The sequence below is a fragment of the Dipodomys ordii genome, unplaced genomic scaffold (genome assembly GCF_000151885.1).
Source record: "Dipodomys ordii isolate 6190 unplaced genomic scaffold, Dord_2.0 Scaffold13, whole genome shotgun sequence".
Lineage (NCBI taxonomy): Eukaryota > Metazoa > Chordata > Mammalia > Rodentia > Heteromyidae > Dipodomys > Dipodomys ordii.
In genome coordinates, this window is record NW_012267229.1 from 14,612,518 (window position 1) to 14,625,920 (window position 13,403).

General features: G+C 50.5%; 1 protein-coding gene across 1 annotated transcript in view; it reads right to left on the reverse strand.

Moving 5' to 3' along the window:
• E2f1 (E2F transcription factor 1) overlaps positions 1–5,663 on the reverse strand; it is an 11,077-nt gene extending 5,414 nt beyond the window's left edge. Inside the window, exon 1 of the mRNA XM_013010792.1 lies at positions 5,388–5,663. Within this exon, the coding sequence (XP_012866246.1) occupies positions 5,388–5,648 (261 nt within the window). The 5' untranslated portion in view covers positions 5,649–5,663. The remainder of the gene's footprint in view (positions 1–5,387) is intronic.
• Positions 5,664–13,403: the final 7,740 nt, after the last annotated feature.

Below are 13,403 nucleotides of genomic sequence, written 5' to 3' on the forward strand. Positions count from 1 at the left end.
AGGCTAGCGCTCTACTACTTGAGCCACAGCGCCACTTCTGGCTTTTTTCTTTTTGCTTATGTGGTGCTGAGGAATCAAACCCAGGGCCTCAGGCATGCAAAGCAAGTACTCTACCACTGAGCCACCTTCCCAGCCCAGAAGCTGGTTTTGTTTTTTGTTTCTTTTTGTTTTGTTTTTAGTCCAGTCGTGGGCCTGAACTCTGGGCCTGGGTGCTGTCCCTCATCTCTTCAGCTCAAGGCTAGCACTCTACCACTTGAGCCACAGCGCCACTTCTGGTTTTTTTTTTCTGCTTATGTGGTGCTAAGGAATTGAACCCAGGGCCTCATGCATGCAAGGCAAGCGCTCTACCACTGAGCCACCTTCCCAGTCCTTTTGTTTTGTTTTTTACCTTATGTATTGTATCACCCAGCTGTGCCCCCAGATCAAGTTTCTAGTCAATAGCAAGTGAGCCACTGGCGCCCAGCTGTCACCACTTTTAAACCCAAGCATGGAACCCTGAAAGCCTTGTGAAGACATTCACTGATGGAGAAATCCGAATGATTCAATCACCAATCTGACAAAGTGTTCACAAAGACCTTGGCTCTAGGATTCTATTCAGAAAAGCAATAAAGCAGGCCATGGTTCTGTTAAAAGATGGTCCCTTCCAGGATTACAAATCTCATCAACTTTTCCCTGGTTGGTTGTTATGGAATATAGGGGCAAATTCTATATGGGAGACCACAGGAGACTGCCTTACCTGAGCAATGAGAATGGTGCACTGTTTGAATATGGGCATAAAGGAACATCTACAATTTAAAAATTAGAAAGCTGGATAGCAGTGGCTCACACCTGAAATAAGGAACAAGGTTCAAAGTCAACCCAGGCAGTCTGAGAGACCTTTTGCTTGATAACTGGAAACAAGAGTTTCATGGGCTTTCCTGTCCTCAGTGGCTTCAAACTGTGATCCTCAGATCTCAGCCTCCTAAGTAGTGAGGATTACAGGTGTGGGCCACTGGGTGTCTAGTTTCTGAAAGACTCTTATCTCCAATTAACCAGAAAAAAGCCGGAAGTGGAGATGTGGCTCCAGTGGTAGAACACCAGCCTTGAGCAGCTAGTTAAGTGAGTGTGAAGCCCTGAGTTCAAGTTCCAGTGTCAGCACAAAATAAAATTTAAAATAACTGGAGATAAGAGTCTCCTGGAGGGGCTGGGAAGGTGGCTCAGTGGTAGAGCGCTTGCCTTGCATGCCTGAGGCCCTGGGTTCGATTCCTCAGCACCACATAAGCAAAAAGAAAAAAAAACTGAAAGTGGTGCTGTGGCTCAAGTGGTAGAGCGCTAGCCTTGAGCTGAAGAGCTGAGGGACAGCGCCCAAACCCAGAGTTCAGGCCCCACGACCAGACTCCCCCCAAAAAAGTCTCCTGGACTTTCCTGTCTCAGCTGGCTTAGAACCGTGATCCTTAGATCTCAGCCTCCTGAGTAGTTAGGATTACAGACAAGAGCCACCAGCGCCCGGCTATAAATTTATTTTTAAAAATGTCTCTACAACTGAAAAAACATCCAGAGAAAGAAAATGAGAGAGAGAGAGAGAGAGAGAGAGTGCTAGGATATTGACTCTTTCAACCTGTTTTTGGATAGTGCTGAGGATCAAACTAAGGGCCTTACACATGCTAGACTAAGTGCTCTACCACTTGAGCCATACCTCCAACATGGTCTTTGTTAGTCGTTTGGAAGAGTCACAACATCTCATGAAGTCTAGTCTGGCTTCAAACCAAGATTCTCCAGATCTCAGCCGCCTGAGTAGTTAGAATTACAGACATAAGCCACTGGCTCCCTGCTTTCTACTTTTTTTTTTTGTCAGTTGTAGGGCTTGAACTTAGGGGCCTAGGTGCTGTCCTTGAACTCTTTTGCTCAAGGCTAGATCTCTACCACTTTGAGCCACAGCACAACTTCCAGTTTTAATATTCTCAGGCCTTTGCTGCCTGGGCTGGCTTTGAACAGTGATCCTCAAATCTCAGCCTCCTGAGTAGCAAGGATTACAGACACCAGCCACCAAAGCCCAGCTTTCCAGTTTCTTAATACTGTTTTATACAATTATATGCATAATGAAAAACTTTAGAGACTTTTCATTTTGGTTTGATTTCCTGAGACAGGGTCTTGCTATGTAGCCCAAGGGCTGGCCTTGAACTCCTCATCCTCTGGCTGTAGATGGAGCACTGAGAACACAGTTGTCTACTAGCCAACAAGCCTGACTGTTTTGGGCATTTTTTGTTTTGGTTTGGTTTTTGGTCAGTCTTGGGGCTTGAACTCTAGGTCTGGGTGCTGTTCCTCAGCTCTTCAGCTCAAGGCTAGCGCTCTACCAGTTAAGCCACATCACCACTTTCGGTTTTCTGGTGGTTAATTGGGAGTAAGAATCTCAAGACTTTTCTGCCCAGGCTGGCTTTCAACAGGGATCCTCAGATCTCAGACTCCTGAGTAGCTAGAATTACAGGCTTAAGCCACTGATACCTGGCTCATCCCTAAACTTTTTTTTTTTTTTTTAACTCTGGGCCTGGGCGCTGTACCTCAGCTCTTCAGCTCAAGGCTAGTGCTCTACCATTTGAGCCACAGCACCACTTCCATCTTTTTTCTTTTGGCTTATGTGGTGCTGAGGAATCGAACCCAGGGCCTCATGCATGAAAGGCTAGTGCTCTACCACTGAGCCACCTTCCCAGCTCCATCCCTAAGCTTTTTTTTTTTTTTTTGGTCGGTCGTGGGGCTTGAACTCTGGACCTGGGCGCTGTCCCTCAGCTCTTCAGCTCAAGGCGAGCGCTCTACCACTTGAGCTACAGCGCCACTTCCGGTTTTCTGGTCGTTTATTGGAGATAGGAATCTCACGGTCTTTCCTGCCCGGGCTGGCTTTGAACCGCGATCCTCAGATCTCAGCCTCCTGAGTAGCTAGGATTACAGGCGTGAGCCACCAGTGCCCGGCGTCCATCCCTAAGCTTTTTGATTAAGGCTACTGCTCTCCTGAGCCACAACTCTACTTTTGGTTTTCGGGTGGCTAACTGGAGGTAAAAGTCTCACAGATTTTCCTGTCTGAGCTGGCTTCAAACCATGATTCTCTGATCTCAACCTTCTGAGTAGCTAGGATTACAGGTGTGAGTTATCAGCACCTGGCTGAGATTTTGTTGTCATTTTCTAATGTCCACCTAAAAAGGTTGAAGGTAGACAGGCAGGGCCAGAAGAAATGCCTAAATTGCACAGAACTCTGTTTTGTTTTTGTTTTTTTGGGTCCGGTCGTGGGGCCTGAACTCTGGGCCTGGGCACTGACCCTCAGCTCTTCAGCTCAAGGCTAGCGCTCTACCACTTGAGCCACAACACCACTTCAGGCTTTTTTCTTTTTGGTTATGTGGTGCTGAGGAATCGAACCCAGGGCCTCATGCATGCAAGGCAAGCGCTCTACCACTGAGCCACCTTCCCAGCCCCTTGCACAGAACTCTGTATACAGGAGGAACTATCAATAAATGAACCCTGGGGCAGAAGCCAAACCTGTAGCTTATTTCAAGGGCTTCCCCCACAGAAATGCCAAAGCAGAAAGCAAAAGCTGGGCCTGCATTTCTGACCTTCAGTTCTAGGATGTGCCAGCCCCTCCCTACATACCTACAGAAAAGTGCCTATTGGTCCTTAAATACAAAGTTAAGGGGCCCTACATAGCTCAACGATTAAACAAATGGATTCCTTATGCTAATAAGGTGTTGGCCCCCGAACATCACTTGCAGTGGATAGGTTTTTCTCTTCCTCCCAGAGCTGAAGGCTTAGGACAGGACCTACATGGGTCCTAAGTGCAGCCATGTCATGAATAGAGTATACCTGTTCAGACTCATGCTAGTCTCTGCAACAACAAGTTCTTGGAGTATACAGGAGACCCGCCCCTGACACGAGGTTCAGAGACCTTCCTGGGCTTTCTTCAACCTCCATTAGCTTCTCCAGGTCACTCCATTAATTAGCTTCCCTAGGTCAACACCCAGGAAATTCAGCCTGGTCCCACCATACACTTGCAAAATGAGTAGGGAAAATTCAATCAGCTCTGGGCCTCAGTTTCCCTATCTATAAAAAGCGAAGGCTGATGACAGGGTCAAATGAGTTAACTGGATAAAGTGCTTGGCATAGAGCCTGGCACACAAAACATCTTCAAAACAGTGGGGGCTGCTATTGTTATTATTATTAGCATCTTGGTGATTCCGGAAGGAAGGCAGCACTGGGCACTAGGCCAAAGGGGTGGGAGGCCTTCTCAAGATGCCTCAGGGACCAGCTGCTACCCACATCCCCATCAGTAGTTAAGCAGCTTCTGTGGTCAAGGTCCAAGGCCCAGCCTGGCATGGCCCAGCCTGCTTGCTTCAAGCCTCCTACAAGCCTGCTTGCTTCAAGCCTCTGTCCTGCCTGGGCTGTTCCAGCCCTCCAGCCTAAAGGTCCAAGTTCAGACCTCCACTCTCTCCTCCCACTGTAGCCCAGCTGCCTCCCCTGGCCCACCAGTCTGAACTAACCTTGGGATCCTTATTGCTCAGGAAGAAGGGACCACAGAATGCGGGGATTTCCCTGAGATGGTGTTTTCTGTCCTGGCATTGGGGGCCTCCTCTCCAGCACCCACAGCCAGGCCCACCCAGCCTTCCACAGAGGATCAGGGGTCTGTGTGCCTGATTAATGAGGATCCATGGCAACCAGGGGCTGGGAGGGTGGCAGATGGAAGGGCAGGCAAAGGGAGGGGACCAGCAGCTGGCCCAGCGCCCCGCCCCTGCAGAGAAGGCCTCCCTATTGGGAGGCCTCTTCCCCAGAGGCCTGGGGCCGGGCCTGCACCTGGCCACCCAAAATAGGGGCAGGAAGGAGGGTCTCAGTGGTTCCCCAACGTTTCCTCCTTCACCTCCCCAGAAGCCGCACCTAATACCCAACTGCAAATGGTGATCGCAAGCCAGCAGACAGGAGTTCAAATCTCAGCCCCACCACCTGCAGCTGGTGCGACTGGTCAAGGGGCAAATCACTTCCCTGTCAGGCCTCAGTTCCTCCCTCCCGCAGATGGGCACGTGACAACCCGAAGCTCACGGCAGCGCTTGGGCTGGCTTGAAGCTTGCCAAAGGCCTTGGCATGCAGTAAGCACCAGCTGAATACACGTGGACCATTATTATCAATGAGTCCGGCGCTCGAGCGGCTTTGGCGAGAAGTGGAGGCCCAGAGCACAGACGAGCCAAACAGGGACCGGCCCGCGGTCACCCGCACTTCGGGGCGGAGCCCGGAGGCCCAGCCCAGGCTGTGCACCGCCCCGCGCGGGCGCCTCAGTCCTCCCCTCCCCCGCCGCCTCTGGGCCCAACCCTGCGCCTGCCCGGATCTGCGCGGGGACTCAGGGGGCGCAGTCGGCATGGTGTCCCTGGGGTCCGTACCGGCGGGCGGCCGAGAGCGGGGCGCGGCGCGCTGGGTGCGGGCCGGGGCGCCTGCGGCGTGGCGAAGAGCAGCAGGTCGGGGTCACAGGGGCCGGCGGCGGGCGCAGCGGGGCCGGCGAGGGCCGGCGGGGCGCTGGCGTCCTGCGCTGTGGAGATGATGACGATCTGCGAGGAGTCGAGCAGCCGCAGCGCGCCGGCCCCGAGCAGGGCCTCCAGTGCCGGCGCGCACGGGCCTCCCGCGGGAGCCCCGGCCACAGCCATGGTGCTCACGGCCCGCGCGGCTCAGGTGGCAGGCGGCGGCGGCGGCGCGGGCCCATGGCTGCAGGTCCTGGCCAGGGCTCGATCCCGCTCCGCCCCCGGCCGCCGCAGCCTGCAAAGTCCGGGCCACTTTTACGCGCCAAATCCTTTTTGCCGCGAAAGAGCCACGAGCCGCCGAGAGCTGTCTCTATTGGCTGTCTGGGCTATGACGCAGTCGGCGGCGACAGCGCCCATTGGCCTCAGCGCGCCGGCCCGGCGGCGGAGGGCGGGACCGGGTGGCGGCGCGGGGCGGGGCGCGCTCTGGCTTTGTGGGGGCGGTGCCAGGCGCGCTCGCTCGCATCACCCCGGGGCTGGACCGCCCTGGAAGAAGGCGTGGGGATCCGGGCCCCGTCCCCGACAGGCCACGCCCATCCTGCTGAACCCTGCAGAGGAATATTGAGATTTAGCACTCGGTTCTGCATGTCTACGGTATACTGGCCACACATGACCCCCCCGCCCCCCAAATCCACAACCTATAGCACCCATACATCCTCAGCTCTGATTTTCATAAGCTGCCCCCTCTTTTTTCGGGTGTTCAGGCCCACTTCCTAAGTCCCAGCCCCCACCAGATAGATCTTCCATCCTCAACTTAGACCCACTACTGGTGCCATTTACACCCTGTGCCGCCTTGTCCCTTTAGCCCAAACCTAAAGGGGGCTGCCAGAAAACGGAGAGGGATATCTGGCAGGACACAGGCTGACACTTTCCAATTTGACTCATCTTGGCTGAAAACCCTTTGATGACCAGGCAGGCACAGTCCCAATGCCTGCTTGAGCTCATTCATTCACTCACTCTAAGAACGTTCTTGAACGTGATCCTCAGTTCAGACCTTGACTCGTGGCCATAAGGAATTCACAGTCTAGTACAGAGGAGGAGGGGAACACAGAGGTAACAGATGTTTACAATAATGATGCAGTTTAACTCCATGTTAGATCTTACAAAGGGTGGAGGTGACAGTACAGAACATGAAAATGCATTTAATCCTGAGAATCAGCGATATCATCAGCATTCCTCATTGCTCAGGTCAGTCTATCTAACTAATATGATCTTCTCTGTGTTAGGCCTTATGCCAGCATGGAAGACAGAAGTGTAATTTAATAAAAGTCTACAAGCCCCAGGACTGGCGAAGAAGAAAAGAAGAGAGGAAGGAAGGAAGGAAGGAAGGGGGGGGGGAGAGAGGAAGGGAGGAAGGAAGGAAGGGGGGGAGAGAGGAAGGGAGGGAGGGTAGGAGGGAGGGCAAGCAAGCAAGCAGGCCCAAACAGGCTCATACTTATAATCCTAGCTACTCAGGAAGCTGAGATCTGAGGATTGTTTAATGCCAGTCCAGGCAGGAAAGTCTATGATTTTTGTTGTTGGTGGTGGTAGTAGTCATGGGGCTTGAACTCAGGGCCTAGGTGCTGTCCCTGAGCTTTTTTTGCTCAAGGCTAATGGTCTACCACTTTGAGCTACAGCTCCATTTCAGGTGTTTTTTTTTTTTTTTCTGGTGGTTAATTGGCAATAAGAATCTCACAGACTTTCCAGCCTGTGCTGGCTTTGAACTGTCATCCTCAGATTTCAACCTCCTGAATAGCTAGGATTACAGGTCTGAGCTACCAACACTTGGCCCATGAAATTTTCTATCTCTAATTAACCACCAAAAAACCAGAGGAGGAGTTGTGGCTCAAGTGATAGAGCATTAGCCTTGAATGAAAAAGCTAAAAGATTGTGCTCAGGCCCTGAATTCAAGCCTTAGTACTGGCTCACACACACACACACACACACACACACACACAGAGTGTAAGCAACAGTTCTGCCTCTGTCCTACTGACTACATCTCTTTTCCACCTGCCTTCCCAACTAGTAATGCCTCCCCAAACTGACTGGTTCAGCAGTTGCTGAGCCTAGGATGCACCAAAGAGACCACCATTCACCACGGTCCTTAGGCCCCTGGCTTCAGAATCACTTGGGCATTTGTTTACTTTGGGGCCACTCCAGCCCTTCCCATTTAGAATCTCTAAATGCCCAGGAATATGCATTTTAACAAGCACCTCTTGCCCCTATCCCAGGTGATTTCTGTGTGCTCACATTTGAGAACAACTGGGTCTACCTGTATAACCAAATGTGTGTTGCAGCCTCCAGTGACAGTTCCCGAGGATACCTCTTGCTCTCAGTTTTGCAGGCTATAAAATGGGCACATCACCCTTGCCCTGGCCCCATTCCAGGGTTGCCATTAAAAACAGAAAGAATTTGAAAGTGCTCTATAGACTATGTGGTGGTTTTGGAATGCAGGAGTTCCCTCCTCACAACCTCTGATAAGCAGTTTGTGAAAAATTAGGCATTGCAAATCCTAGAATGTATCAGAATGAGAAAGGACCACAGACACCACATAGGCCTCTTGCTGCACAGCTGGGAGAATGAGGCCCATTCAGGGGAAGGGATTTGGGAAGCCAGCCAGTCACAGAATCTAGCCGGCATGGGATCCCTAGCCCTGGGGTCTGCCTGTCCCGTTCTCTGCTTGCCCTCCTACCCCAACAGAGATGCCGAGGGCCAGATTTCATTCAATATACCTAAATCAGGCACTGACAGAGGGTAAGAACAGCTGGCTCATTCCTATTCCAGAAGGACAGTTTTTTTTTTTTCCCTTTCTCTACTGCTTTCTAAAGAGGCCCATTAACAGTAACACTTTTGTAAAGCTCTCTCCTATCCAATAGTCATTCAACAAATACTAAGCATCTGTTATATTTCAAGCGCCAAGGTGGTTGCTGGATAGGGAGGGCATAGGTTGTCATTATCATCCCATTTTATGAGTAGGAAACTGAGGCCCAAAGGGCATGAGTTTACCTACTAGATGAAAAGGCTATTATGTAGGCTTTGGGAGGCTAAGGCTAGAGGTTTTCCAAAGCCTTGCCCTTCTCAATGTATTCAGGTTCACATTCCAAAGCACATGCCTGCAGTCACAGCTACTCAGGAGGCTGAGGTGGAAGAATCACATGAGGAGTTTGAGATCAGCAATGCAGTGAGACCCTACACATCCCCAGTAGAAGTAGGTGCCCTTCCTACAGTCCCCCCAGTCCTGTTGTAGCAGTGGGGAGTGAAGAGCAGAATTTCCAGTATGAAAACAAGGAAGAGACAAGGGTTTTCTGGCTATATTACTACCTACTAAAAAGCAGAAAAGGCCTGGAAGATGGGAACCTTTGGCCCACAGCCTGGAAGATCCTGATAAGACTGTTCTCAAAGTCAGCAGCTCTCTGCAAGCTGATAGCTTCCATAAAATGCGCCATCACTGGGCAGCCACTGCCACTGATGGTCTCCTTTCAAATCCATAATCCCCTATAAGTGAAGTTTATCGGTGTGGTGCAGGAAGGAGGGAGGGTCAGAGAGGGGCACCCATAGCCCAAGGTCACACAGAAATGAGATGGCAGCTTAGTCTGGCCTACTGCAAGACTTACAAACTGTCCTTCATACTTGCTACCCTCTGCTAATATCCCAAAGACCCAGGCTTAGTGCTGATGAGATTAAAATGTATGGTTTCCCATAGGCATTATGGTAGCTAGTGGCTTACTTAGTGGGTGCTTACCCCCACCACCAAGAAGAGGATCCAAGGCCTCTACTCTACTGTGTATGTAGACAGCTTGTCCTTGGTGTTAGTGTCCATCCCGGCTATTCCAGAGGACTGTGCGGAGGCAGGCATGCCCAGAAGAAGGTTTATAAGATTTATTAGAGGGGCCATATCTCCCCGAGGAGAGGAAGCAATATGGCATCTGCCCCTATCCAGGTGCTCATTCTGGGGCTAGAGGTAGTACATGCTCTGTACTCTGCATGCACATGCCCAGGCCCAGGTAGGTCTGAGAGGAGAGTGGGAGTGGTTAGCTATCCTGGCAGGAATTCTAGGGCAGGGCAGAACTCAGGTCTGGGTGGAGCTGAGAGCTAAGTACTACCACAGAAAGGCAGTGGGAGGGGCTGAGGACCTGAGGTGGGGAGAAGCCCAATACTTGATTCGTTCTAAGATGAAGGGTGCTTTAACAGTAAGAAAATGGACTTCTGAATCCATAACCCAGGTAGACATAAACGAGTGGTGTGTGTGTGTGTGTGTGTGTGTGTGTGTGTGTGTGTGTGCCCAAGATTCACAGCGTTCCCTCTAGCCTCACTCATTCAATACACATATATATTTACTGAGCATCTACTATGTTCTATGTGCTGGGTGGACGGGGAGAAAGACCTAAGTATCTCAGACACCTGGAGCTCACAAGCCCAATGAAAAGACTAAGAAATTATTTTCATGGGCCTGCACAGTATGCTCATTAAGGAGATTGATGAGTGACAGCAATAATTTAAAACCATTTATTCTGCTGTAGCTCCTCCCCCAAACATACATTCTTAGAGTTAAAAAAAAAACAACTCTTCAGTTGCTAGTAATGAAAAAAAAAATCTTCAACATGATTGTCCCATGGTTATGAGGAACGCATAATTGGGGGAAATGGCTCTGTGACGACTTCATTTTATTAAGGGCACAGAGGCATCCATTGTTGGGTCCTGGCAGAGGCAAGTGGGGAGTTTTGCATCTGCAGCTCCTCGTTCCTCTTGAATGACCCCATGATGCTACCCTTGACGGTTTACTGTTCCTGGATGTTCTGTCACTGTGCCAGCTCTGCCTATGCCAGACAGGCCTTCTATGCATCAAGAGGAAGAAGGAGCAGACTCTGGAGCCACGCAGACCCCAGCTCTTCCTGCCTGCCTGGCTAGGGCCATGAACTCCCCTCAGGAAGAACTTCTCTTGCCTCACTCTTGCTTGGAACAGGGAGGAGAGTTAGCTCTAGGGTTAGGTGAGGAAACAAGACAAGCAAACTGGCCCACAGGTATGCGTTCATTTGCCCACACAGTGTTTCCTTTTTTATAATATGAACTGACTTTAAGATTTTAGGATCAGAACCTGGGATTTAACTCAGTGGCAAAGGGCTTGTCTAGGAAGCACAATGCTCTGGGGCCAACCCTCAGTACCAAAAATATTACAGTTAAAAAACAAGTAAATAAAAGCTGGGAGCTGGTGGCTCATGCTTGTAATCCTAGCTACTCAGGAAGCTAAGATCTAAGGATCACAGTTAGCCTAGTCAGTAAAGTCCAATTAACTACCAAAAAAGGGGGGGAGCTGGGAAGGTGGCTCAGTGGTAGAGTGCTTGCCTTGCATGAATGAGGCCCTGGGTTTGATTCCTCAGCACCACATAAGCAGAAAAAGCCGGAAGTGGCTCTGTGGCTCAAATGGTAGAGCACTAGCTTTGAGCTAAGAGCTAAGGGACAGTGCCCAGGCCCAGAGTTCAGGCCCATGATTGAAAAAAAAAGCCAGAAAATGCAGTTGTGGCTCAAGTGGTAAAGCACTAGTCTTGAGCAAAAATGCTCAAGGACAGTGTCCAGGCCCTGAATTCAAGTCACAGTACACACAGACACAGACAGACACACACACACACACACACACATACACACACACACACAATGAAGATAAAGAGGATAAGAGACCAGGTCTGGTAGTTCACACCTGTAAAGCCAACTACTAAGGAAGAAGAAGTAGCGAGGATTAGAGGTCCACAGCAAAAAGGGCTTGGGTCATGGTTCAAGTAGTAGAGCACCTACTAACAAGCACAAGGCTCTGGATTCAAAATGCATTATGGAAATTGGGGGAGGGAAAAATGGAGGGAAGGAGAGAGATTTGAATAACTTCAGCAACTTGTCTACATTCTCATGTCTAGTAAAGTCAAGGTCTCACAATATAGCCCAAGCTGACTTCTATCTTTTTTTTTGGGGGGGGGGGTTTTGGGGTCCGGTCGTGGGGTCTGAACTCTGGGCCTGGGCGCTGTCCCTCAGTTCTTCAGCTCAAGGCTAGCACTCTACCACTTGAGCCATAGCACCACTTCCGGCTTTTTTTTTTTTTGCTTATGTGGTGCTGAGGAATCGAACCCAGGGCCTCATTCATACAAGGCAAGCGCTCTACCACTGAGCTACCTTCCCAGCCCCTGACTTCTATCTTATCTCAGCTTCCTAAGTGCTAAGATTACACTCACTCCACTATTACTGGCTCCTAAAACATATTTATCTATCTAGGTATCTATCTATCTATCTATCTATCTTCCTCCTCTCCCTCCCCCGCCCCCCAGTCTTGGAGCTTGAACTCACTGTCTCTGAGCTTCTTTTTGCTCAAGACTAGCACTCTACCACTTGAGCCACAGCACCAGCTTTTTCTGTTTCTGTGGTACTGAGGAATCAAACCCAGAACTTCATGCATGCTAGGCAAGCATTCTACCACTAAGCCACATTCCCAGCCCTCTATCTATCTCTTTAGTATTGGCACCATGGCTTGAATTCAGGGCCTGAGTGCTGTCACTTAGGATTTCACAGCCTTTCCTGCTGGCTTGAACCGTGCTCCTCAGATCTCAGCTTCCTGAGTAGCTAGGATTATAGGTGTGAGCCAGGGGTGCCCGGCTGAATGTCCATTTTTTGTGTGTTCCTTTTTTTCCTCCTTCCTTCCTTTTTTTCTCCTTCCTTCCTTCCTTCCTTCCATCCTTCCTTCTTCCCTTAATCCCTTCCTTCTCTCCATCCTTCCCTCCTTCCTTCCCTCTCTCCCTGCCTGCCTTCCTCCCAGAGAGGGGATGGAACCCAAGGCCTTATGTATAGTAGGCAAGTACTCTATTACTGAGCTCTTCCTCCCCCTTCACCCCCATCCCCCCAGCCCATCTTTTCTTTCTTTGGGTCTCATGATGGTGAGTCTTATCTTGGATGGCATCTTGGAGATGACAGTAAACATTGGGTGCAGGGAGCTAGGGTTTGGCTCAGTAGTTAGCATATTGGAGTTCCTGGATTTGGTCCTCAGCATCAACAAAACCAAGAGAAACAACCAAGCACCCAGGGACACAGTGCCTGCAGTGTCCAGTCCCCAGGTATCCGCATGACCTTCAGCAAAGCCAGCGCATTCCAGGCTGGCCATAGTGGACCATGAGCTTTTCATGTTCTTGCTTTCTTGCTGACACCTGCTGACCTGCATTTATTTGGTCCTCAGGTTGACCAGGCACATGGCACATGATGCAGTCAAGAAGGGCAGTGGGGAGGGCTCAGGGCTGGGAGCGAAAGCCTTTTAAAATATATTCAGATATTCAGAAAGGAGGAGCCAGAGCACTCCCCCCTATTTTTAAATAACAATAAAATCCCTGCTGGAAGCTGGAGTTATATATGTGCCAAGCAGGCCAGGAAACCCAGCAGGCCTCCTGGAGCTGGCAATGAACCGAAACAGGGGCATTGTGTCCAGGCCACTGGCTGGCTGAGGGGGCATTGTTAGGGGCTGGCCCAGTCTGGAAAGAGGGGGGTGGATGGGGCAAAGGGAGTGTGTTCCCATGACTCCCTGGGGAGTAACGACAATCAAGGCCAGCTGGGAAGCCTGGCACGCCAGGGGCCCAGTGGGTAGGCGGCTGGCCCCAGAAGGGCCAGAGAGGAGGCGCAGGGGAGGGGCAAAGTCAGGGCCTGTTTCTTAGCTGGGGAGCTGGGGAGGGGGTGGCAGGGAGGAAGGCCCAACTCCAAAACCCTGGGTCATTGTACCTTTTTCTTTCTTTCTTTCTTTCTTTCTTTCTTTCTTTCTTTCTTTCTTTCTTTCTTTCTTTCTTTCTTTCTTTCGCCTTTCCTTCCTTCCTTCCTTCCTTTCTTTTTCTTTCTTTCTTTCATTCTTTTATTTTTTATTTTTTTTGGGTCCAGTCGTGGGGC